The 22,692-nt window shown below is 43.2% G+C and overlaps 1 protein-coding gene across 4 annotated transcripts in view; it reads right to left on the minus strand.

Annotated features, from left to right (window-relative positions):
* trim33l (tripartite motif containing 33, like) overlaps positions 1 to 22,692 on the minus strand; it is a 67,516-nt gene that overhangs the window by 24,775 nt on the left and 20,049 nt on the right. For 2 of the 4 annotated variants that reach the window (XM_056286807.1, XM_056286806.1), the window contains exons 4-7: positions 18,450 to 18,627; positions 16,494 to 16,620; positions 15,318 to 15,434; positions 4,772 to 4,886 (exon numbers count right to left, since the gene is read on the minus strand). In XM_056286807.1, the coding sequence (XP_056142782.1) occupies positions 4,772 to 4,886; positions 15,318 to 15,434; positions 16,494 to 16,620; positions 18,450 to 18,627 (537 nt within the window). Of the gene's footprint in view, positions 1 to 4,771; positions 4,890 to 15,317; positions 15,435 to 16,493; positions 16,621 to 18,449; positions 18,628 to 22,692 lie in introns of those variants that run through there. The other 2 variants (XM_056286808.1, XM_056286809.1) reach the window with 2 other exon arrangements.

A 22,692-nucleotide genomic window follows, 5' to 3' on the forward strand; every position in this document is an offset into this window, starting at 1 on the left:
CCGACACGGGGAGAACATGCAAACTCCACACAGAGGACGACCCGGGACGACCCACCAAGGTTGGACTACCCCGGGGCTTGAACCCACGACCCTCTTGCTGTGAGGCGACCGCACTAACCACGGTGCCATGGTGCCTCAGGCAGTCTGTGTAAACACAAAATAACCTCCTCTTGTAAAGCAAGAACGGAGAATCGGTAACCCTGATGAAAGACCTAAGCACTATGAATAAAGACACTATAAGTAATTTTTAGCAAAAATTAAATGTGTTTCTTACCTGCTGATCTCAGTTTAATTAATAGCATAATTAAATTAACCAAAGTGCCACTAAAAAAAAAAATTACAATGATAGCATCTGGAAATGCCTGCTGTCAGCCACAGAATCAGCCAATAGCACCAAGTATAGGCAGGCTTCCAACAGCTTTGTGTGAAGGCTGCATTACAATGCATGTAACTGGGCTGCAGCAGACTGTTCCGGTTGGGTGTCCGCACTAAGTTCAGTATCGATATGGTGCTCCAGGGGGAGCCCGGGACCACCAGCAAAAGCGTCAGCTAAATGACTGTAATGTAATTTAATTTACATATTACTTTTATTTATGTAGGCTATAACTGCATGCCCTGTCATAATTTATTATCCAAAACATATGCTATTTGGTATATTTTTGTCAATTAATCTATTTATGCTGTATTCAAAATTGCTGACTTTGCAACACCTAAAACAATACTACTACTACTACTTCTGGCTGTGGATCACCGTTTCCATCTCTTCCTGTCCTCTGCATCGTCCTCTGTCACGCCAGCCACCTGCATGTCCTCCCTCAACCACACCCATAAACCTCCTTCCTCTTTTCCTCTTCCCTGGCAGCTCCATATCCAGCATCCTCCTCCCAATATACCCAGTATCTCTCCTCCACACATGTCCAAAATAAAAGTAAAACTACAATGGAACAGCTGCTAATTAGGTTATCATGTCTGATTAAGATTTCAGGAATCTCTGCCACCCCAAATTGAGTGACAGCTGCACATGAATCCAAAGGCTATGTATTCTCAAATTAGGAATAAATTCAACAAGACATAAGCTCAATTGGTCCAAAGAGGAAATTGGGCTTAAAAATACAAAAAACAAAAACAGAAACTCTCTTCCATATAAATATGAAAAGCCTTTATTGAAATAACTACATAAGAGTTAAACAGGCATGCTACTGATATGGTTTGGTGCATTTTTTTTTAAACTCTATTACACAGAACTTTTAACCCAGCCACTGAGGATGCACAAGCCAGTGCATTCTTAGTGCTGGTCCCAAGCCCAGATAAATGAGGAGGGCTGCGTCAAGAAGGGCGTGCAGCGTAAAATCTTTGCCAGTTCAAATATGCGGACCATAAATCAGATTTGCATAGCGGATTGGTTGCAGCCTGGGTTACCAACGACCGCTACCAGTACTTTTGGCCAGCAAGGTGCTGGTGGAAACTATGCTACTGTTGGGCTAAGGAGAAGGAGAGGGGGAAGGCATGTGCAGAGGCAGCGGGAGAGGAGGAAGGGTAAGAGAATAGAGGAGTCAGAACTTTGAATGTTGGCACTATGACTGGTAAAGGGAGAGAGCTGGCTGATATGATGGAGAGAAGAAAGGTAGATATACTGTGTGTGCAAGAGACCAGGTGGAAGGGGAATAAGGCCAAGAGCATCAGAGGAGGGTTCAAACTCTTCTACCATAATGCAAATGGGAGGAGAAATGGGGTAGGGGTAATTCTGAAGGAAGAGTATGTCAAGAGTGTGTTGGAGGTGAAGAAAGTGTTGGACAGCATAATGAGTATGAAGCTGGAAATCGAAGGTGTGATGTTGAATTTTATCAGCACATATGCCTTGCAAGTTGGGTGTGAGATGCAAGAGAAAGAAGAATTCTGAAGTGAGTTGGACGAAGTGGTGGAGCATGTACCCAAGGAGGAGAGAGTGGTGATTGGAGCGGACTTCAATGGGCATGTTGGTGAAGGGAACAGAGGTGATGAGGAGGAGATGGGTAGGTATGGTGTCAAGGAGAGAAATGTGGGAGGACAGATGGTGGTGGATTTTGCGAAAAGGATGGAAATGGCTGTGGGGAAAACAGCCATCTACTGCAACTCTTAACCAAATTAAAACTGAGCTATCTGGGGCGTCTGGGTAGCGTGGCAGTCTATTCCGTTGCCTACCAACATGGTGATTGCCGGTTCGAATCCCCGTGTTACCTCAGGCTTGGTCGGGCGTCCCTACAGACACAATTGGCTGTGTCTGCAGGTGGGACACTGGATGTGGGTATGTGTCGTGGTCACTGCACTAGCGCCTCTTCTGGTCGGTCAGGGCACCTGTTCGGGGGGGGAGGGGGGACTGGGAGAAAAAGCATGATCCTCCCATGCGTTATGTCCCCTGGTAAAACTCCTCACTGTCAGGTGAAAACAGGTGGCTGGCAACTCCACATGTATTGGAGGAGGTATGTGGTAGTCTGCAGCAATCTCTGGCTCGGCAGAGGGGCTGGAGCAGCAAGCAGGATGGCTCGGAAGAGTTGGGTAATTGGCCAAGTACAATTAGGGAGAAAAGGGGGGGGGCTAAAAAAAACCCCAAAAAGCAGCTATCTGAAATACACTACCGTTCAAAAGTTTGGGATCACCCAAACAATTTTGTGTTTTCCATGAAAAGTCACACTTATTCACCACCATATGTTGTGAAATGAATAGAAAATAGAGTCAAGACATTGACAAGGTTAGAAATAATGATTTGTATTTGAAATAAGATTTTTTTTACATCAAACTTTGCTTTCGTCAAAGAATCCTCCATTTGCAGCAATTACAGCATTGCAGACCTTTGGCATTCTAGCTGTTAATTTGTTGAGGTAATCTGGAGAAATTGCACCCCACGCTTCCAGAAGCAGCTCCCACAAGTTGGATTGGTTGGATGGGCACTTCTTGCGTACCATACGGTCAAGCTGCTCCCACAACAGCTCAATGGGGTTCAGATCTGGTGACTGCGCTGGCCACTCCATTACCGATAGAATACCAGCTGCCTGCTTCTGCTCTAAATAGTTCTTGCACAATTTGGAGGTGTGTTTAGGGTCATTGTCCTGTTGTAGGATGAAATTGGCTCCAATCAAGCGCTGTCCACTGGGTATGGCATGGCGTTGCAAAATGGAGTGATAGCCTTCCTTATTCAGAATCCCTTTTACCCTGTACAAATCTCCCACCTTACCAGCACCAAAGCAACCCCAGACCATCACATTACCTCCACCATGCTTAACAGATGGCGTCAGGCATTCTTCCAGCATCTTTTCATTTGTTCTGCGTCTCACAAACGTTCTTCTTTGTGATCCAAACACCTCAAACTTGGATTCATCCGTCCACAACACTTTTTTCCAGTCTTCCTCTGTCCAATGTCTGTGTTCTTTTGCCCATCTTAATCTTTTTCTTTTATTGGTCAGTCTCAGATATGGCTTTTTCTTTGCCACTCTGCCCTGAAGCCCAGAATCCCGCAGCCGCCTCTTCACTGTAGATGTTGACACTGGTGTTTTGCGGGTACTATTTAATGAAGATGCCAGTTGGGGACCTGTGAGGCGTCTGTTTCTCAAACTAGAGACTCTAATGTACTTATCTTCTTGCTCAGTTGTGCAACGCGGCCTCCCACTTCTTTTTCTACTCTGGTTAGAGCCTGTTTGTGCTGTCCTCTGAAGGGAGTAGTACACACCGGTGTAGGAAATCTTCAATTTCTTAGCAATTTCTCGCATGGAATAGCCTTCATTTCTAAGAACAAGAATAGACTGTCGAGTTTCAGATGAAAGTTCTCTTTTTCTGGCCATTTTGAGCGTTTAATTGACCCCACAAATGTGATGCTCCAGAAACTCAATCTGCTCAAAGGAAGGTCAGTTTTGTAGCTTCTGTAACGAGCTAAACTGCTTTCAGATGTGTGAACATGATTGCACAAGGGTTTTCTAATCATCAATTAGCCTTCTGAGCCAATGAGCAAACACATTGTACCATTAGAACACTGGAGTGATAGTTGCTTGAAATGGGCCTCTATACACCTATGTAGATATTGCACCAAAAACCAGACATTTGCAGCTAGAATAGTCATTTACCACATTAGTAATGTATAGAGTGTATTTCTTTAAAGTTAAGACTAGTTTAAAGTTATCTTCATTGAACAGTACAGTGCTTTTCCTTCAAAAATATGGACATTTCAACGTGATCCCAAACTTTTGAACGGTAGTGTACATTAAGAGCTGAGACCAACTCTCAACACCCAAACATTTTTATAAACTGCCCTTATTCCATCCAACCAGCCATTATCCAAAGCGCTTATCCTAATTAGGGTTGCAGGATGCTGGAGCCTATCCCAGCAGTCACTGGATGGCAGGCGGGGAGACACCCTGGACAGGCTACCAGACCGCCCTCTTTGTCACACCTAAATATGAGCTGATACATTTTGGACTGGAGTCTTACTCTCAGCAGCTTTAGATATACCAGCCCAGGAGTTATCTTTGATATACTGACGGCATGCAGTAAACATACACTGCTGTCCAGTTGTTCTAGTCAACTTTCTTAGTGAGACAGAAAGACAAAGCAATCTCAGATTCTGCAACTCCTGCTAGAAGCATCACTATGCTCTATAAAAGGTAACTTATAAAAATGAAACTATATAAACCCTTGATAACTATGGTCTGTGTGGTCTGTATGGTTAGTATAAAGGAACCCATTTCATCGGGGTTTCAAAGATGAAACAAGAGAATACTAAGTCCAGCTGTACTATTATTACCTGTACTCTGGTGTAGATTTCTGCTAGCCTGCATTTCAACTTCTGGACGATGAAGATTAGCACTTGTCTCAGGGTTTTCTTAAAGTTGGATTTATGCTCTTCGATGTGCTGCAACCTGAACACACAAACAAGCAACAGTTTATCATTTATTCAGATTAAGATTAGCATGGATAAACTTAGTGCTTTTAAAGAACCTTCAGAAAACAATAACATAAAGTCAACAAACACCCCAGTGAAGCACTTCTTTATCCCTTTATTCCATCCAACTTGATCCTGGGCAGCTCCATAATGAGGAACGTCAAGCCAGGGGGGGCTACACTTACTGTTTCCTCGATGCGCATGTTCGGACATTTTGGAAAAACTGCCCAGCATCCTGGAACACTATCTGGACTGCTCCAAGCTGATTATCCATGTCGGCTTGAATAATGTTACCCTACGGCAGTCGGTAATTTGTGATATTGGGCTATACAAATAAAATTAACTTGACTTGACTTGTAATTCTAATTGTGAATTTCCAGGAGCTATTATTTGCTGTGAAGGACACTGGAAAATGAATTCTGATTCATGGCCCAATTCCTTATGTGGATCAGGGTTATGGATGATTTTCCCATCTACTCTCCCTGCACAACTGGATGAAGAGAAAATGCTTCAAGGCACAATTGGACTTTATTGACAACTTCCACCTGTTTTGGAACAGGCCAGCCGTTTTCCTGTGACAGTCTCCATCCTAACTTTTATGGGGCAAACATATTTTCTGCTAATATAAATTATGCCTTACTCAACTTTCAGCTTGCCTCTTCTGCTGACCAAGACAGTCCATATCACCATAAGCTAACCTCCACACGTCCTTTCCCCTTCAAGAATAATGTTTTATGTATGCTTAAACATAGCCATCCGTTTTAGCCATTAGTTGAGTTCACATTAATTGATTCACATTGTTTTCAAACCATCGCCACCTACGGAACATGGACTGTATGACCCACATCCACCTGCTTCACCTGTTAAGTGGTATTCCGAGCTTTAGTAACCCCAGATCTTGGCACTTCCAACAGGTCTAAAACCACTCATTCAATTATAAAAAATCTAATTATTATCAGATCCCATTTCCAATGTCAAGTGTGGTGTGCTGAACATGAGGTTACTATTAAATAAGTCTTATCTGTCAGGACTTTATCTCATCCAATGATCTTTATTACTTTTTTATTACCGAGTCAAGGCTTACGCCTACTGATCCAATGTCTCTTATCAAAACTTCTCCTAATCACCTCCGCAAGCCCAGACTGTATGGATGTGGTAAAAGATAATTAGCAAAAATCATCTACAAGTGTTTACCTGTTTCTACTGTCCTTTTTTACCCTTTGAATCCAATGTTTTTAATAAATACATTACAGCAACCCATCAATCTCCTGCCTGTACTTCGCCTATTCCGTCATATCTTAAACCTTTCTACTGCAAGCAGATTTTCAGAAGACTATAGAACAGCACCTGACAGTAGTCTTACTGAAGCCTCACCTCCTTATCAGAGCACAGATGACCTTGCCTTTACTTTCACTATCATTTGTTTGGCCACCCTTGACTCTGTTATTCCCATAAAAAAACAAAAACAAAACAAAAACCCCAAAACACCCTGTTTTGCCCTGGTTGACCATTAATACAAGGGAATTAGTGTTTCAGATTCAGATTCAGATAACTTTATTCATCCCAGAAGGGCAATTCAGTTTGACAATCTACCCAGACTATATACAGACTCACAGACAAGTGGCAATCATCAGTATGTCAGAGACAATAGACAGATCAGTACATGGGCAAGAGATGCACACTGTCACCCTTGCCTGGCCTTGAATGCAGACTCACACAAGGACCAGGGCAAGGATAAAAATTCACATAAGTTAAACAAATAGAATAAATAAATAAATAAATAAAGCATCCTAAGATGCACTGCATATTACATTCCAATGCAACGTTCAGTGAATGTTCAGGCCCACAAGCCATGTGAAAAACAAACAAGGTATAAACAACTATTGTGGTTTAAAACAATATAAAACATTCATTTAAAATGACTACTCTCAGCATTTAACAGCCTGATAACAGAAGGAATGAAGGACTTAGAATAGCGATTTGTTTTCCTAGGGGGTGCTTTATAGTGCCGGCCTGAGGGCATTACAGTGACTTCACTGGACAGGATGTGGTCAGATTGGCTAATAATTTATTTTGCTTTCTGGGCCACACGTTTCTCCAAGAGGGAGCACAAGTCTCTCTGCTGGACTCCCGATTATTTTGGAGCAGACCTCAACGATACTGTTTAGGTTATTCCTGTCCTTCACAGACAACCCGTTAAACCAACAAATAAAGGAAAAAGTTAAAAGACTTTCAATAAATTAATGGTAGAAAATAAATGAGATGGTGTTACAGACATTAAAGGAGTAAAGCTTCCGCAGTGACTGAATTCTTTGTCATCCACACTTGACAATTAAATCTGTTCACATCGAACTTGAATTGGGAGTCGAACACGGTTCCCAAGTACTTATAAGTGTCAACTATTAGAACATCCTCGCCATGTATAGTGCTAGCTTTGGGTTTATCGCTGTTCTTCCTATGATCAATGATAAGTTCCTTAATTTTTGACAAATTAAGGTCAAGGAAGCTATCATCGCACGAATCAACAAAGGCAGGTAGGGCACAACCGTGAGCTGACTCCGAGTCCTGAAGAAGAGACAAAAGTGCGGTATCGTCAGAGAATTTCACCAAGTAGCTACCCTCTTTCGAAGACCCGCAGCTGTCTGTATACAAAATAAAAAGCAGGGGGAAAAGAACGCAACCCTGCGGTGAGCCCCTGTTTGAGACCAGGACATTGGACATAACTCCATTAACTAAAACCTGCTGGGTTCTGTCTGTTAAAAAGTTTAAAAGCAACATTAAAAGCTGATCAGGTAAATTAAAATAAGAAGCAAGCTGCTCGATCAAAATGTGAGGTCTCTTTTTGTTAAAAGCCGAAGAGAAGCCAGCAAATTGGGTTTCTCTAGGTGCTTATATACTTTGTCAAGGATAAAGAGTTTTGCATCTTCCACACCCTTGCCAGCTTGATAAGCAAACTGCAAGGGGTCTAGTTTGCCATCAACTAGGGAGACAACCTCATCTTTTAAAATTTTCTCAAAGTTTTTCAATGCAAGTGATGTAAGTGCAACAGGTCTGAACTTATTTAGTTCTCTGGAATTTTTTGATGTTGGAATAGGGATCATAGTGGAAGTTTTCCAGATTGCAGTAACTGGCAACAGTCGGCTCATATCTGAATGAGTTTAGTGAAGACCTCACTGAGCTGGTCAGCACAGTAACGCAGATTGCGCCCAAAGATGGTGATAGTATCGGGGCCAGCAGCCTTCCTTATGTTCATTTTCTTAAATAAGGCTGTGACATCACAATATTATTTTGAGGTACAAGGGACTCTTTCAACCGAGAAACATTATGAGTAAAATCCGACATTTCAAAGCGAGAGAAAAAAGAATTAAAAGTGTTCGACAGATCAGCATTCTCCACTCCATTAACACTGATAAATTGTTTGTCTCACATGTTGTATTTTGTAAATTGTGTAAACACAACATCGATTACATGTTGTCCGTTTTGGGAGAGAGATCCCTCCTCTGTTGCTCTCCCTGAGGTTTCTTCCTATTTTTTCTCCCTGTTAAAGGGGTTTTTAGGGAGTTGTTCCTTGTCTGATGCGAGGGTCTAAGGACAGGATGTTGTGTTGCTGTATTGCCCCCTAAGGCAAATTTGTCATTTGTGATATTGAGCTATACAAATAAAATTGACTTGACTTGACTTGGTGGTGGAATGAGGAAGTACAAAGTATACAGAGGAGGAGGTTGACAAAGAAGAAGTGAGATAGTCAGAGAGATGAAGAAAGTAGACATGAGTACAAGGAGATGCAGTGTAAAGTGAAGAGAGAGGTGGCAAAGGCAATGGCTTATGGTGAGTTGTATGAGAGGTTAGACACTAAGGAAGGAGAAAAGGACTTGCACCGATTGGCTAGACAGAGGGACCGAGCTGGCAAGCATGTGCAGCAGGTTAAGGTGATGAAGGATAGAGATGGAAATGTACTGACAAGCAAGGAGAGTGTGTTGAGAAGCTGGGAGGAGTACGCTGAAGGGCTGATGAATGAAGAAAATGACTGAGAAGGTTGATGATGTGGGGATAGTGAATCAGAAATTGCAGCGGATTAGCAAGGAGCAAGTGAGGGCAGCTATGAAGAGAATGAAGAGTAGAAAGGCGGTTGGTCCAGATGACATGCCTGTGGAGGGATAAAGATGTTTAAGAGAGATGGCAGTGGAGTTTCGTAACAAGATTGTTTCACACAATCTTGGAAAGTGAGAGAATGCCTGAGGAGTGGAGAAGAAGTATACTGGTACCGATTTTCAAGAATAAGGGTGATGTTCAGAGCTGTAGCAACTGCAGAGGTATAAAGTTGATCAGCCACAGCATGAGGATATGGGAAAGAGTAGTGGAAGCTAGGTTAGGAGGAGAAGTGATGATTAGCGAGCAGCAGTATGATTTCATGCCATGAAAGAGCACTACAGATGTGACGTTTGCTTTGAGAATGTTGATGGAGAAGTATAAAGAAGGTCAGAAGGAGTTACATTGTGGATTTAGAGAAAGCATATGACAAAGTGCCGAGAGAGGAGGTGTGGTATTGTATGTGGAAGTCGGGAGTAGCAGAGAAGTATGCAGCAGTGGTACAGGATATGTATGAGGGCAGTGTGACATTGGTGAGGTGTGCGGTAGGAATGACAAATGGGTTCAAGGTGGACGCGGGTTTACATCAAGGATCGGCTCTGAGCCCTTTCTTGTTTGCAATGGTGATAGACAGGTTGACAGACGAGCTCAGCCAGGAGTATCCACCTGGTCCAGAATGCCGCAGCAAGGTTGATAACAAATTCTAAAATGAGAGATCATATTACCTCTATTCTTGCGTCCCCCCACTGACTTACTCTAAGTTTTAGGATTGACTTTAAAATCCTATTGGTATACAAAGTATTACATTGTCTTGCAACCATATAACATGTCTGAGCTCCTGTCCCTGTACAGTGCCGCTAGAAACTTGAGTCTCTCTGACCAAGGGCTGACTCAGTAAGCACTTCATGATTGTTGCCTTTTGTATATTTTGGTATAAATGATGTTGTAAGGTTTGGCCTTGAATTGTTGCTGCAAATATTGTCTCGTGGGTTTTGTCCCACCATTGTTTTCCATGCAGGTGCTTTTTTCAGTTTGATGGTTGTCATCCACTGACCACAGGTGCCGAGTGCTTCTAATGGCTAGCCCTTTTCTTCCCATTGGTCATCCCTCTCCTTCCACCACACTTATAAAATCATGACAACGAAGGTGGATATGGCAAATGTAGCAAAGTAAAATACTTGAGTAGAGAATAAAAGTAGTTTTTAAAATGGAATGTGAAAAGTACTCAATACAAGAATAAAGGAACACGGCAAAAGGATCTGACGTCATTATCAGGCATGCTGTCGTAAATAAATCGCTGTTGTGGTGTTTCTGTTTATCCAAATATTTAAAAATAGTGTGTTTCTTCATTTGGTTCAACATAAGCATTATTTCTGGACCACATGAGAAGTGCTAGCTTTTGACCACCCTGCTGCTTTCCATGTTGAATGTTATGATTTTCTCTGTATCCAGAGACATTACTTTCCCAATCTGCAGTCTTTGCCATTCATATGTGCACTTAAAAAACCTTGAAGAATCCTGACTATGGGTATACATGGCCAAGTAAGCGGGTTTCTTAGGCAGAAATCTAGCTGTTAACCAGGTTTCGCTTCATCCTTTAACCTGATAAAGCAAAACCAGAAATCCCATTTATGATCTGTTCTAAAATCAGGTTAAAGTCGAAAGTGGAGAATAATCGCATTACAACAATGCATGTAAATATACTGCAAATCTGGAAAATTCTCTGAACCATCTTGGAAAACACTCAAGTTTGTGTTGCGCCAACAGAAAGACTCTGTCATTCCATTGATACTTTATCAAAATGTAGGACTGTCAATCAATTAAATTTTTTAATCGAATTACATGACATGCTGATTAATTAATTGGATTAATCGCAATCAATCACATATATCAATATTTAAGATACTTCAACTCAAAAACATTACATTATTGTGGCACGTGAGTAAAGCATCGAATAGAAATATCAAAAGGGGGTATTAGAAATCCATAAATTGCTTTATTTTCCAGGCTTTTTCCAAACTAGTGCAGTGCCCGTTTGGAACGGGCTGACTGCTTAGCCTCCGGTATTGCTGCATGCAGCTTTCTTAAAAAGTGCTCATCCAAACAACTTCACACCCACACATACCCCGTCCACGATGCGGATGGCAATGGCAGAGTGGCACTGTTTATGTTTTACGCCTGTTGACTCCACTGGAAGTGAAGAAGCAGAAGCAGCAATTCAAAATTTCAAGATTCAAGATTTAGTTTACTGTCATTTTCACTATGTACCTGCGCAAATAAAATAAATAAAAACGAAATGCCGTTTCTCCCAGCCCACAGCAATGCAACAGAGAAGACAAAAATACACATCCAAAAATGCCCTAAAAACAATACCACTAAAAACATAAAAACGGAGAGAACAAAACAAAAAAGCACAATTGACAACACAGTCCATTCAAGTGCAACACAGTCCATTAAAGTGCCATTTCAGTTTAAATGTTGACAGCCGGTGTCTGTCAACAAGCGACCAGAACTGATGGGGGGGGGGGGTAGAAGCTAAGTGGACGGGCATGACCGCGGGGGGGGGGGCACAGTTCGTTAATAATCCCGACTGCTTGTGGGTAGAAGCTATTTAGCATTCTGCTGTATTTAGTACAGATGCTCCTGTACCTCTTCCCAGATGGCAGGAGAGAAAACAGATTGTGAGAAGGATGGTGGAGATCCTTAATGATGCTGGAGGGCTCTGTGAACAGCGTTGATGGTAAATCTCCAACAGGAAGGGGAGAGGGGCACAAATGATCTTGCTAGCTGTTTTCACTATCCTGTTCAGCTGGTGTTTTTCGGTAGCTTCGCAGTTACCGAACCAGGATGTGAGACCATAGGTAAGAATGCTTTCAATGGTGCCCCTGTAGAAGGTGGTGAGGGCTGAAATGGGGAGGCTTGCCCAGAATGGATGGAGCCGCTGTTGGGCCTTTTTAATGACGGTTAATGGTTTATGGTTGAGGTCAGGTCGTCCGCCTGGTGACTTATTTATGACCAACTTTGCTGAGAACTTTACTGCTTGCAACTTTCGCGAGAACTGCATGTTCACACTCAACACCGCACTTCCGTGGGTTCTCAGCAACACACTCACCAAGTGTGAAGTTGTGCGGATGAACAGCTGTCGAGAAAGTCGCAGGACAGACATACATACAGTCTCCTTCCATTTTAGATTTACATGCGCAACTAACACACTGACCGGTTGGAATTGTGTGACACATGGTATCTGGAGGGTGCGTTCATAAATTCACTCCGGTGTAGTGACAGGAGATTTGACTCTTTTTTTACTGACTTGAGTTTGCATGAGTCACTCACTAAAGAACGTCGGGTTTTCAAGTCAGTCATCCAAAGCCTGGGGAATCCCCCACCAGCCCCAGCGCCTGTGGCGTATGTGCACCAGGGACTTCCGCCGGCGCTGGCCGACTTCTGGCCTCCTCCACTAACTTGAATGAGATGAAATTTAATCATGCGGCTCTTTTAGACTTTCCAAATATTATCGAACCAAACGGATCAAATTCTGATAATGAAATTAGTCATTTTATGGGGTTGCGATGCTCTAAAAAAAATGTATCCACCATTTTACAGCCGCTCCTTTTCCAATGACAGTAAGTGAGGAAAAATGCACAACTGCAAGGAGTGCAGCACACAGACAGTCTAGCACATACCCGCTAGAGTTGTAGTTCATCTTCAAAAAAGGTAGTGGTTTCAAGTATTTAATTACCTTTGTGAGACGAATGTGAGGTATATTATAATCCCCGTGTTATCTCTGGCTTGGTCGGGCATCCCTATAGACATGGTTGGCCGTGTCTGTGGGTGGGAAGACGGATGTGGGTATGTGTCCTGGTCGCTGCACTAGCGCCTCCTCTGGTCATTCGGGGCGCCTGTTTGGGGGGGAGGGGGAACTGGGGGGAATAGTGTGATCCTCCCACACACTATGTCCCCCTGGCGAAACTCCTCACTGTCAGGTGAAAAGAAGCAGCTGGTGACTCCACATGTATCAGAGGAGGCATGTGGTAGTCTGCGGCTCTCCCTGGCTGAGCAGAGGGGCAGGAGCAGTGACCGAGATGGCTCGGAAGAGTGGGGTAGTTGGCCAAGTACAATTGGTAGGAAAAAAGGGGGGGAATAAAAAAAAACCCTAAAAAAACCCCAAATAAACCAAACAAAAAACAAACCACGGAATATTACATACGTTAATTTGCAATTAATTTCCGATGTGTTTTTTTTCCCATAATTAATTGAAGCTGGTGTAGGCAGTTTTTTCTTATGGTGTCACTCAGCATATCATAATTTAAGTGGTCTCTGCACCGCCTCTTGGCTCTGTATTGAGGCTATAAAAAATTCAGCCCAGAATAGAATATCTTAGCCAATCATGGGTCATTTCAGAGAGAGGGCATTCCTATTGGCTTTTCTATAAATGCAGCAACGTGATCAATTCTCCTCCGCCCTGCCCTGCCGGTCGCTTGTGGTTGTAACCCCAACCCTAAAAATCAACAAGACCAACTCGAAGTGGCTGCTTCACATGAACAATATTAGTTTTGGCTGTTCCCATTAGGGGTCACCACAGCAGATCATCCGTCTCCATCTTCCTCTGTCACGCCAGGCACCTGCATGTCCTCTCTCACCACATCCATAAACCTCCTCTTTGGCCTTCCTCTTTTCCTCTTCCCTGGCAGCTCCATATTCAGCATCCTTCTCCCAATATACCCAGCATCTGTCCTCCACACATGTTCAAACCACCTCAATCTTGTCTCTCTTGCTTTGTCTCCAAACCATCCAACCTGAGCGGTCCCTCTAATATACTCGTTTCTAATCCTGTCCTTCTTCGTCACTCCCAATGAAAATGTCCATCCATTAGCCGAACCGCTTATCCTCCTCTCAGGGTCGCGGGGATGCTGAAGCCTATCCCAGCAGTCACTGGGTGGCAGGTGGGGAGACACTCTGGACAGGCCGCCAGGCCATCACAGGGCTGACACACACACAAACACACATTCATACCTAGGAACAATTTAGTATGGCTGATTCACCTGACCTACATGTCTTTGGACTGTGGGAGGAAACCGGAGCACCCGGAGGAAACCCACGCAGACGGAGGAAGAACATGCAAACTCCACACAGAGGAAAACCCGGGACGACCCCTCAAGGCTGGACTACCCTGGGCTCGAACCCAGGACCTTCTTGCTGTGAGGCGACCGCGCTAACCACTGCGTCACTGTGCCGCCCCAATGAAAATATATATTATCAACTACAATACAATGACGGATTATCAACTACAATACAAATTTCATGAGTCTTGCTTTTACATTTCCGTGTTGTGCACAAGTGTAGGGGGCTGAAGTGCAATGTGGAGGTCATTTGGAGGGTGTGGTGGCCAATGATGCAGAGAAATTGCAGAACAGTCAATGAGACGAGGATCCTTCAAAATAAGACTTTTAGTGACGTACCCACAAAGGTCCGAGTGGATCTGCAGAGCAACTGAAGTACAATAAAAGCCTTCCCCTTTTTATACCATTATGTTTAGATCTTTTCATGGGTCTCCCTCCGCCCCTTGCCACTCCTTCTGGCAGTGATGATCAGAACACATATTTAACATTTAAGAAGCATACCTTGGAGCATCTTTGCATATCTATGCAAGATGTCTTCAGTCTAGCTATGCAAGGATGTCTTCACTCATTCTATCTATTCAAGGATGTCCGACACCCTAATGGTCGTTTTAACATTTCAATGGTTACGCTGACGTTTTGGAATCTCACTTATCATGCCTTTGAGCATAAAGAAGTTCATCTTCTAATAACTCTGTCCTGGTTATATGGCCTTTGTGCTTCTCGCCACAATTGCTTGTCACTGTAATTACATGAAAAGACAGATACCCACATGGGCCCTTATGTGACACCATAAGGGACTTAGTGGAGTGATGGGAGGCAGCAGAGAGAGAAGCGGAAGGATTTGCATTGGAATTTTCAATGTTACCTACTGCAGCTTTCATTAAAATGTACCCCATTATTTTGACAACCCTGAAAATTTGATTCATTTAACCAATAATTTCTGTAACATTATTTATTTCTATTTCATTTTATAGAATATTATTATTTTTGGGGGGTGTTTATAATTTTGACCAGTGACTGCTTTTGTGGTTTATTGTTTTGGAGAAAAACAAAAAGCAAAGACATATGATCTTTGCTTCACTCCTAGGGTTAGCGGTTCTATTCCTCGTGGAGCTCAATTAAGAAAGCAAGGCACTGGCATGGTCAGGGGGCTAATTGTATTGTAAGGAGCTTTGGATGAAAGTGTCTTCAGACTGTACCTGGTGTCAATGTCCAGAAGGCTCTGTTTCACAGCTTCTTTCTGATCTCCAATACGCTGGAATGTGGAGTCTAGTTCTTGCTTCAGTTCCTGCAATGCTTCTCGCACAAACTGAAACCTTTGGGGGGGAAAAACCACAAGGTGGAGCCAGGCTGCTTTAGTCTGGCAGGAACCAGGAGCACATAACAGACCTCTTATTTCACAAATCCTATTTTGTGTAAACTTAGTGGGCTGACAAAAACGAATCTTTCAAAATGTATTTTAGCGAAAACATTTTCCTCTTCTCTCGTCAAACATCCTGACAGTTTCCCAACCTCTGTCTTGACCTCTGTCTTAGAGGAAAGCGAAGATGAACAGAAAGCAGAGTCAGGAGCTAAATAACGGTACAAAATGTCTTAAGTTTGAGACCACTTTCAACTAAAAGACAAAGGACACGCAGTGATCTGCAAGCAGTATAGAGCTGAGCACAGCATCCATACTGCAGCACCTTAACACAAAGCATCCTGCCTACACAGTTATTTATTTGATCGGGGCCTTTCTGTATTAAAGAATGTAATAAAACAGAAACAACTTAAGAACATGGACCAGAATTGGAGGTGGGTGAATCTTATGTTCCACTGTTGGCCTTAAATACAACAAATGTTTTTCTTTTATCCAAATAACTTGATTAAACATCAGAATTAGTTTACTTGATTATAAACATATTATTTAATAACGTTTTCTTAAGACTTTCTCTGTACCTCCAGTAACAGGCAGGGACACGTATTATTGCTATTGCGTGCCGATATGTCAACAAGAAAGATGATGATGAGATGGGTCCAGATTGAATGTGGACGGGAGGATGAAACAGATTGTATCTGGTTATGGTCAGTTGCTCCTCTGGGGAAAACAACCCATCAACCCGATCCGCCGTTAAAACATGTATGGACTCAACATGCGTAATGGACTTCGTCATGATACGCCTTAACTCGGTAACTTTTTAGACCTGCTATCTGTGATCCTCTGTCGAGGTATCAAGACATTCTGGGGAAAAAAACTGCTTGGTCAATGTGGAATTTGGCCTTGGTAGTCAAGTTATCTTATCTGAATAAAAACTAGACTACACAAAGCCCTCCTTGTGTGCATGCATTTACACACACACACACACACACACACACACACACACACACACACACACCTGTGGTTTCTATGAGCCATCAGCTGGCAGTCACGGCATGTCAGCTGTCCACATGTAAAACAGAAGAGCTGGAGGAGTTCTCCGGCATGAGTATGGCAGAACTCAGAGCTCAGAACTGGAACGTCTCCTGAAAGGACAAAAACATATATGATGGCATCACTATGCGGTTATAAGGCAGCGTGGTCGAATTGGTAGTCACATTGTGATATCAGTTGTAGAATAACGTTCAGTTATAGGCAAGGCAAGTTTATTTATTCATTACATTTCACACACACGAAGGCAATTCAATGGGATTTATATGTAGACACAAAAAGCCATTAAATAAGAGATACAGAACAAGACAAAATGATAAAACAAGAATAATATCAAAAGAATAAAGAAACTAAAGGGTAAGCAAAACTGGTTAAACAATAGAATACAAGGATATTGAGAGTGATGTGGTCTAGTTGGCAGTCATACTGTGATATTAGTTGCAGAATAATGTTCAGTGTCAGGGTGAGATCAGACGAAAATCTTCTAGTCTAGTCTAAAATCATGTCTTTATACATGCTCAACAATTCAGGTAAGAAAATCACAAAAAGTTGAATCAGTTCATCTGGACACAACGCTTACTGAGAGAGAAACGTTTCATCACTCAACTAAGTGACCTCTTCAGTCTGCTGACTGCTGGTATCCCCACCCTTATAAACAATACGGCATAATGACCGAAAACAACGATCGGTTTCATATGCAGATTGCTGTGACCACTAACTAGAGTTTCAATGGCCAAGTGTACTATTCACGGAGGATTGGGTAATCCCAAATCCTCTATGAATAACACACATGGCCATTGAAACTCTAGTGAATCACCATTGACACTCTACTTAATGGTCATGGCAATCTGCATATGAAACTGATCGTTGTTTTCGGTCGTTATGCTGTATTGTTTATAAGGGTGGGTGTCGTTGCAATTATTTATTTCCACTCTGACATTAAATGAGGAGCGAGACAGACGCACAAGTGTCTGCGCTTGTGCGTGTCCTGATCTCAGAGCCTACTCCCTTTATACCTTGCAGCCCAGACATGCTCATTGTCACGGTAACAATGGCGCGTACTCAAGAGTTTCTCTCTCATCCTGGTCGGAAGAAGTAGCTCATTTTTATTGCTTGACTGTCGTCCTAATCGATATCAGAGCTTGCTCAAAGAGTTCATAGGTCAGGTCTCCCCTCGCCCTTATCTTCCAGGTCGTAATTTTCCGGGGCCGTCCCTTCGGGCCTTGTGACCCTTGAATGAACTTCCCAGATGTTCCTCTGCCATCAACCAACTAACAGTTTAACCGCACATCCTGCCCTCAGGGTCTCAGGGTCGCGGGACTCTCAGGGGCTCGAGGCAAACAGTTTGTGCACCTGGAGAAGACGCCTCATAAGACCTCTGTCCTATTAAACATGGACTTTAAGCATCTCCCTAAGCAATGTAAAATAAAGTTAAACATGGTATATGTCATATATGGTTAAAGATTGAAAGTAAGCAAACATCAAATATGAATTGTCTTCACAGTGGGGATACCTGCAGTCAGTTTAGACTGAAGAGGTCACTTATGCCCCTTTTCTGCTACATGGTACTGGCTCAACTCGACTTTTTCGTTTTCCAATACTGGAAATTACTGGCATTTTGGTAACGGTTACCACCTTTCTGGTACCACCTTTGTCGAGGTTCCCAAAAAACCGGGGCGGGTACCAAAATCAATGCAGACCAGCTACACTGAGGGGGGGTACTGTTACGGTAATGGAAAACAACACTCTGCGAGTCGAGTCGAGTCAGTACCATGTAGTGGAAAAGGGGTATTAGATAAGTGATGAAACATTTCTCTCTCAATAAATGTGTCCAGGCGGACTGATTCAACCTTCTGTGTGTCTAAAAAGATGGATGTTGAAAAGGAAAATGTTTTGTAAATCCAGGTGACTCCTGCAGACTGACCTGAAGAGGGTTGAATCTGGGTTTTGTCTGAGCAGGTCATCTGACCGGATAAGGGTTGGGTCTGGATTGTGTGAGATCGAGTCAACTTGACCCTCCTGTGGGCGGACACACAGGCCTCACACAGAGCCTCCACACACTCCACACACCAGCCCTGGACCTCCCACACCCCACAGGTGCACTAATGGACAGAAGAAAATGAAACCAGGCAGGTCACAAGACTTAAATCTGCTCCACAGCACACAGAACAGGACGCCAACATTTACAACGACAGTGGTTAATTCTCCCCAAAATCCCAAACTCAGCTGCCATTGTCACTATTTCATCAGAAAAATTAGATGTTTCGAATAATTTGCTTTTGTTGCTTCTATATTCCTAAAAGTTTTATTCCTTTGTCAACACCAGTGTTACAGAGTCAGATCTGATTTTTACTGCTTTCTGTGCTTCACAAACTGAGACAGTCCTCCCATTTCTCGCGGAAATGTATTCTTCGCTGTAGACTGCAGTGGGCGACCTGGACCAATTGGAAGGCTGTAATAAAGATTTGTTTATTTCTCTAATAAAATCTTCTAGGTTCTTTATCTGGTCAAGGAACATAATCTCTCAGTCTCATATTTTTTGGTTTATTTTAAGCACATGTAAGGATAATAAGCATTTATATACTAGAATATAAATATCCCTGGGCCCAGGTTATAAAGACTCATTGTGTTCTCAAGGTCATATACACTCACTGGCCACTTTATTAGGTACACCTTGCTAGTACCGGGTTGGACCCCCTTTTGCCTTCAGAACTGCCTTAATCCTTCGTGGCATAGATTCAACAAGGTACTGGAAACATTCCTCAGAGAGTTTGGTCCATATTGACATGATAGCATCACGCAGTTGCTGCAGATTTGTCGGCTGCACATCCATGATGCGAATCTCCCGGTCCACCACATCCCAAAGGTGCTCTATTGGATTGAGATCTGGTGACTGTGGAGGCCATTTGAGTACAGTGAACTCATTGTCATGTTCAAGAAACCAGTCTGAGATGATTTGAGCTTTATGACATGGCGCGTTATCCTGCTGGAAGTAGCCATCAGAAGATGGGAACACTGTGGTCATAAAGGGATGGACATGGTCAGCAACAATACTCAGGTAGGCTGTGGTGTTGACACAATGCTCAATTGGTACTAAGGGGCCCAAAGTGTGCCAAGAAAATATCCCCCACACCATTACACCACCACCACCAGCCTGAACCGTTGATACAAGGCAGGATGGATCCATGCTTTCATGTTGTTGACGCCAAATTCTGACCCTACCATCCGAATGTCGCAGCAGAAATCGAGACTTATCAGACCAGGCAACGTTTTTCCAATCTTCTATTGTCCAATTTTGGTGAGCCTGTGCGAATTGTAGCCTCAGTTTCCTGTTCTTAGCTGACAGGAGTGGCACCCGGTGTGGTCTTCTGCTGCTGTAGCGCATCTGCCTCAAGGTTCGATGTGTTGTGCATTCAGAGATGCTCTTCTGCATACCTCGGTTGTAATGAGTGGTTATTTGAGTTACTGTTGCCTTTCTATCAGCTCGAACCAGTCTGGCCATTCTCCTCTGACCTCTGGCATCAACAAGGCATTTTCGCCCACAGAACTGCTGCTCACTGGATATTTTCTCTTTTTCGGACCATTCTCTGTAAACCCTAGAGATGGTTGTGCGTGAAAATCCCAGTAGATCAGCAGTTTCTGAAATACTCAGACCAGCCCGTCTGGCACCAACAACCATGCCACGTTCAAAGTCACTTAAATCACCTTTCTTCCCCATTCTGATGCTCGGTTTGAACTGCAGCAGATCATCTTGACCATGTCTACATGCCTAAATGCATTGAGTTGCTGCCATGTGATTGGCTGATTAGAAATTTGCGTTAACGAGCAGTTGGACAGGTGTGCCTAATAAAGTGGCCGGTGAGTGTATATATGTATATGTATGCTCCAGTGAGTCAAGTAAAAATGTATGTACCTTAGGAACGGCACATACAAGTCATACATTAAACCCAACAACGTGCTGCAGTATGTCCATAGAGAAGCAACCACCCATCCTCCATCTTGAAGAACATCCCAGAAAGCATTAATAGCAGACTCTCAAACATGTCTGTGAATGTTCTCATTCATCCAGGTCATGGTTATCCAAAGGAATTGAATCGAGTGCAACTTGACTTGGTATATATCCGTGAAGACGTTTCGCCTCTCATCCAAGAGGCTTCATCAGTTCATGCCTTTCTGACTACACCAAGCTAGTCTGACTGGCTGGTGATGAAACTCAGATATTTATCCTCTTTGGAGTCGTTACCAGAGCTATCGATGTCCATGGCTCTTTGTGTTCCAACGTGTAGCAACGCCCGTCATTATCAGAGGTATTGATATGCGTGGCTGTTTTGTGTTCCGATGTTTAGCAACGCCCGTCGTTATCAGAGCTATTGATATGCGTGTGCTCTTGTGCCCAGCAGCACTCAGGCCCAACGGGAAGAACACAAACACCTGAGGGGAGCTTTAAAAACCTGCGGCTACCCCAGTTGGACCTTTGTGAAAACTGCAACACGTTCCAAAAAGACCAACCGGGTGAGCGATGAGGAGAAAAGGAACAGAAGGAATAACATAGTCATCCCGTATGTTTCTGGGATCTCTGAGAAACTCAGGAGAATTTTTAACAAACACCGCATCCCAGTATACTTCAAACCCAGTAACACACTCCGACAAAGACCGGTTCATCCCAAAGACCGTGTACCACACACCCAAAAAAAGCAATCTGGTGTATGCTGTACAACGCAATGAGGATTGCACTGACCTATACATAGGAGAAACCGAACAACCACTACACAAACGGATGGCCCAACACAGAAGGCCAAACTCCTCAGGACAAGACTCAGCAGTCTATTTACACCTAAAGGAGAACACACACTCCTTTGAGGACAGCAACGTACACATTTTGGACAGGGAAGATAGATGGTTTGAAAGAGGGGCGAAGGAAGACATCTATGTGAAACTGAAAAAACCATCCCTCAACAGAGGAGGAGGTCTGCGACACCACCTGTCCCCCACTTACAATGCCATCCTTTAATCTCTACCCAGGAGACTCAAGAAGCTTAGCCTCCAACAACAACAGTCGGTCACTAACGGCTCCAACAACTCATGACCACTGAATGGAGCACTAACGAAGTTGAAACTAACACCCCCAACGACCGTCGCTGCTTAACATCAGATAACGACGGGTGTTGCTACACATCGGAACACAAAGAGCCATGGACATCGTTAGCTCTGATAACAACTCCAAAGAGGATAAATATCTGAGTTTCATCACCAGCCAGTCAGACTAGCTTGGTCTAGTCAGAAAGCCACGAACTTATGAAGCCTCCTGGATGAGAGGCGAAACGTCTTCACGGATATATACCAAGTCCAGTTGCACTCGATTCAATTCCTTTGGACAGACTCTCAAAATCATCATCTAATGAGTCCATCTTCAATGAAGCTACACCCCCATCCCAAGATGCATTACAAAACAGCGGCTACAATTTTAAGGTCAAGTACAACCCACCAGCAAATCAACAAACGTAGCAAAAGACGAAACATCACCTGGTACTACCCACCCTACAGTGATACCGTGGCCACAAATACCGGTAAGCAGTTTTTTGAACTTTTAGATAAGTGCTTTACCCCAGACCACCAACTGAGGAAGATATTCAATAGGAACACCATCGAAATTAGCTACAGCTGCATACCTAACATTCAACAAATAATATCGTCCCACAACACAAGAATCACGAACAAATCAATGACACCTTCATCACAACCGGACTCCCCCAACTGCAACTGCCATGTAAACGACTCATGCCCCCTCGAAGGAAAATGCCAGACGAAAGAAGTCATCTACCAAGCTACGGTGACGAGAAATGACAATGGCAAAATAGAGACCTACGTCAGTCTAACAGAGGGAACAGTCAAAAAGAGGTTTAATGCTTATATGTATACCTTTACAAACTACCGTTTAAAGAATGTAACGTCTTTAAGCCGTTATATTTGGTCATTGGCAGACAGAAACATGAATTATTCAACCACCTGGAAAATCCTCTCAAAAAACAAAGCATATTCAACCAGCAGTAAAATTTGCAACCTGTGACTAACTGAAAAATATTTTATCATTTGCAAACTAGAAATGTCCACATTGAACAACAGGAATGAATTAGCCAGCAGTTGCCGAAATAGATATAAGCACCTAT

Source organism: Lampris incognitus, chromosome 9 (assembly GCF_029633865.1).
Source record: "Lampris incognitus isolate fLamInc1 chromosome 9, fLamInc1.hap2, whole genome shotgun sequence".
Taxonomy (NCBI): domain Eukaryota; kingdom Metazoa; phylum Chordata; class Actinopteri; order Lampriformes; family Lampridae; genus Lampris; species Lampris incognitus.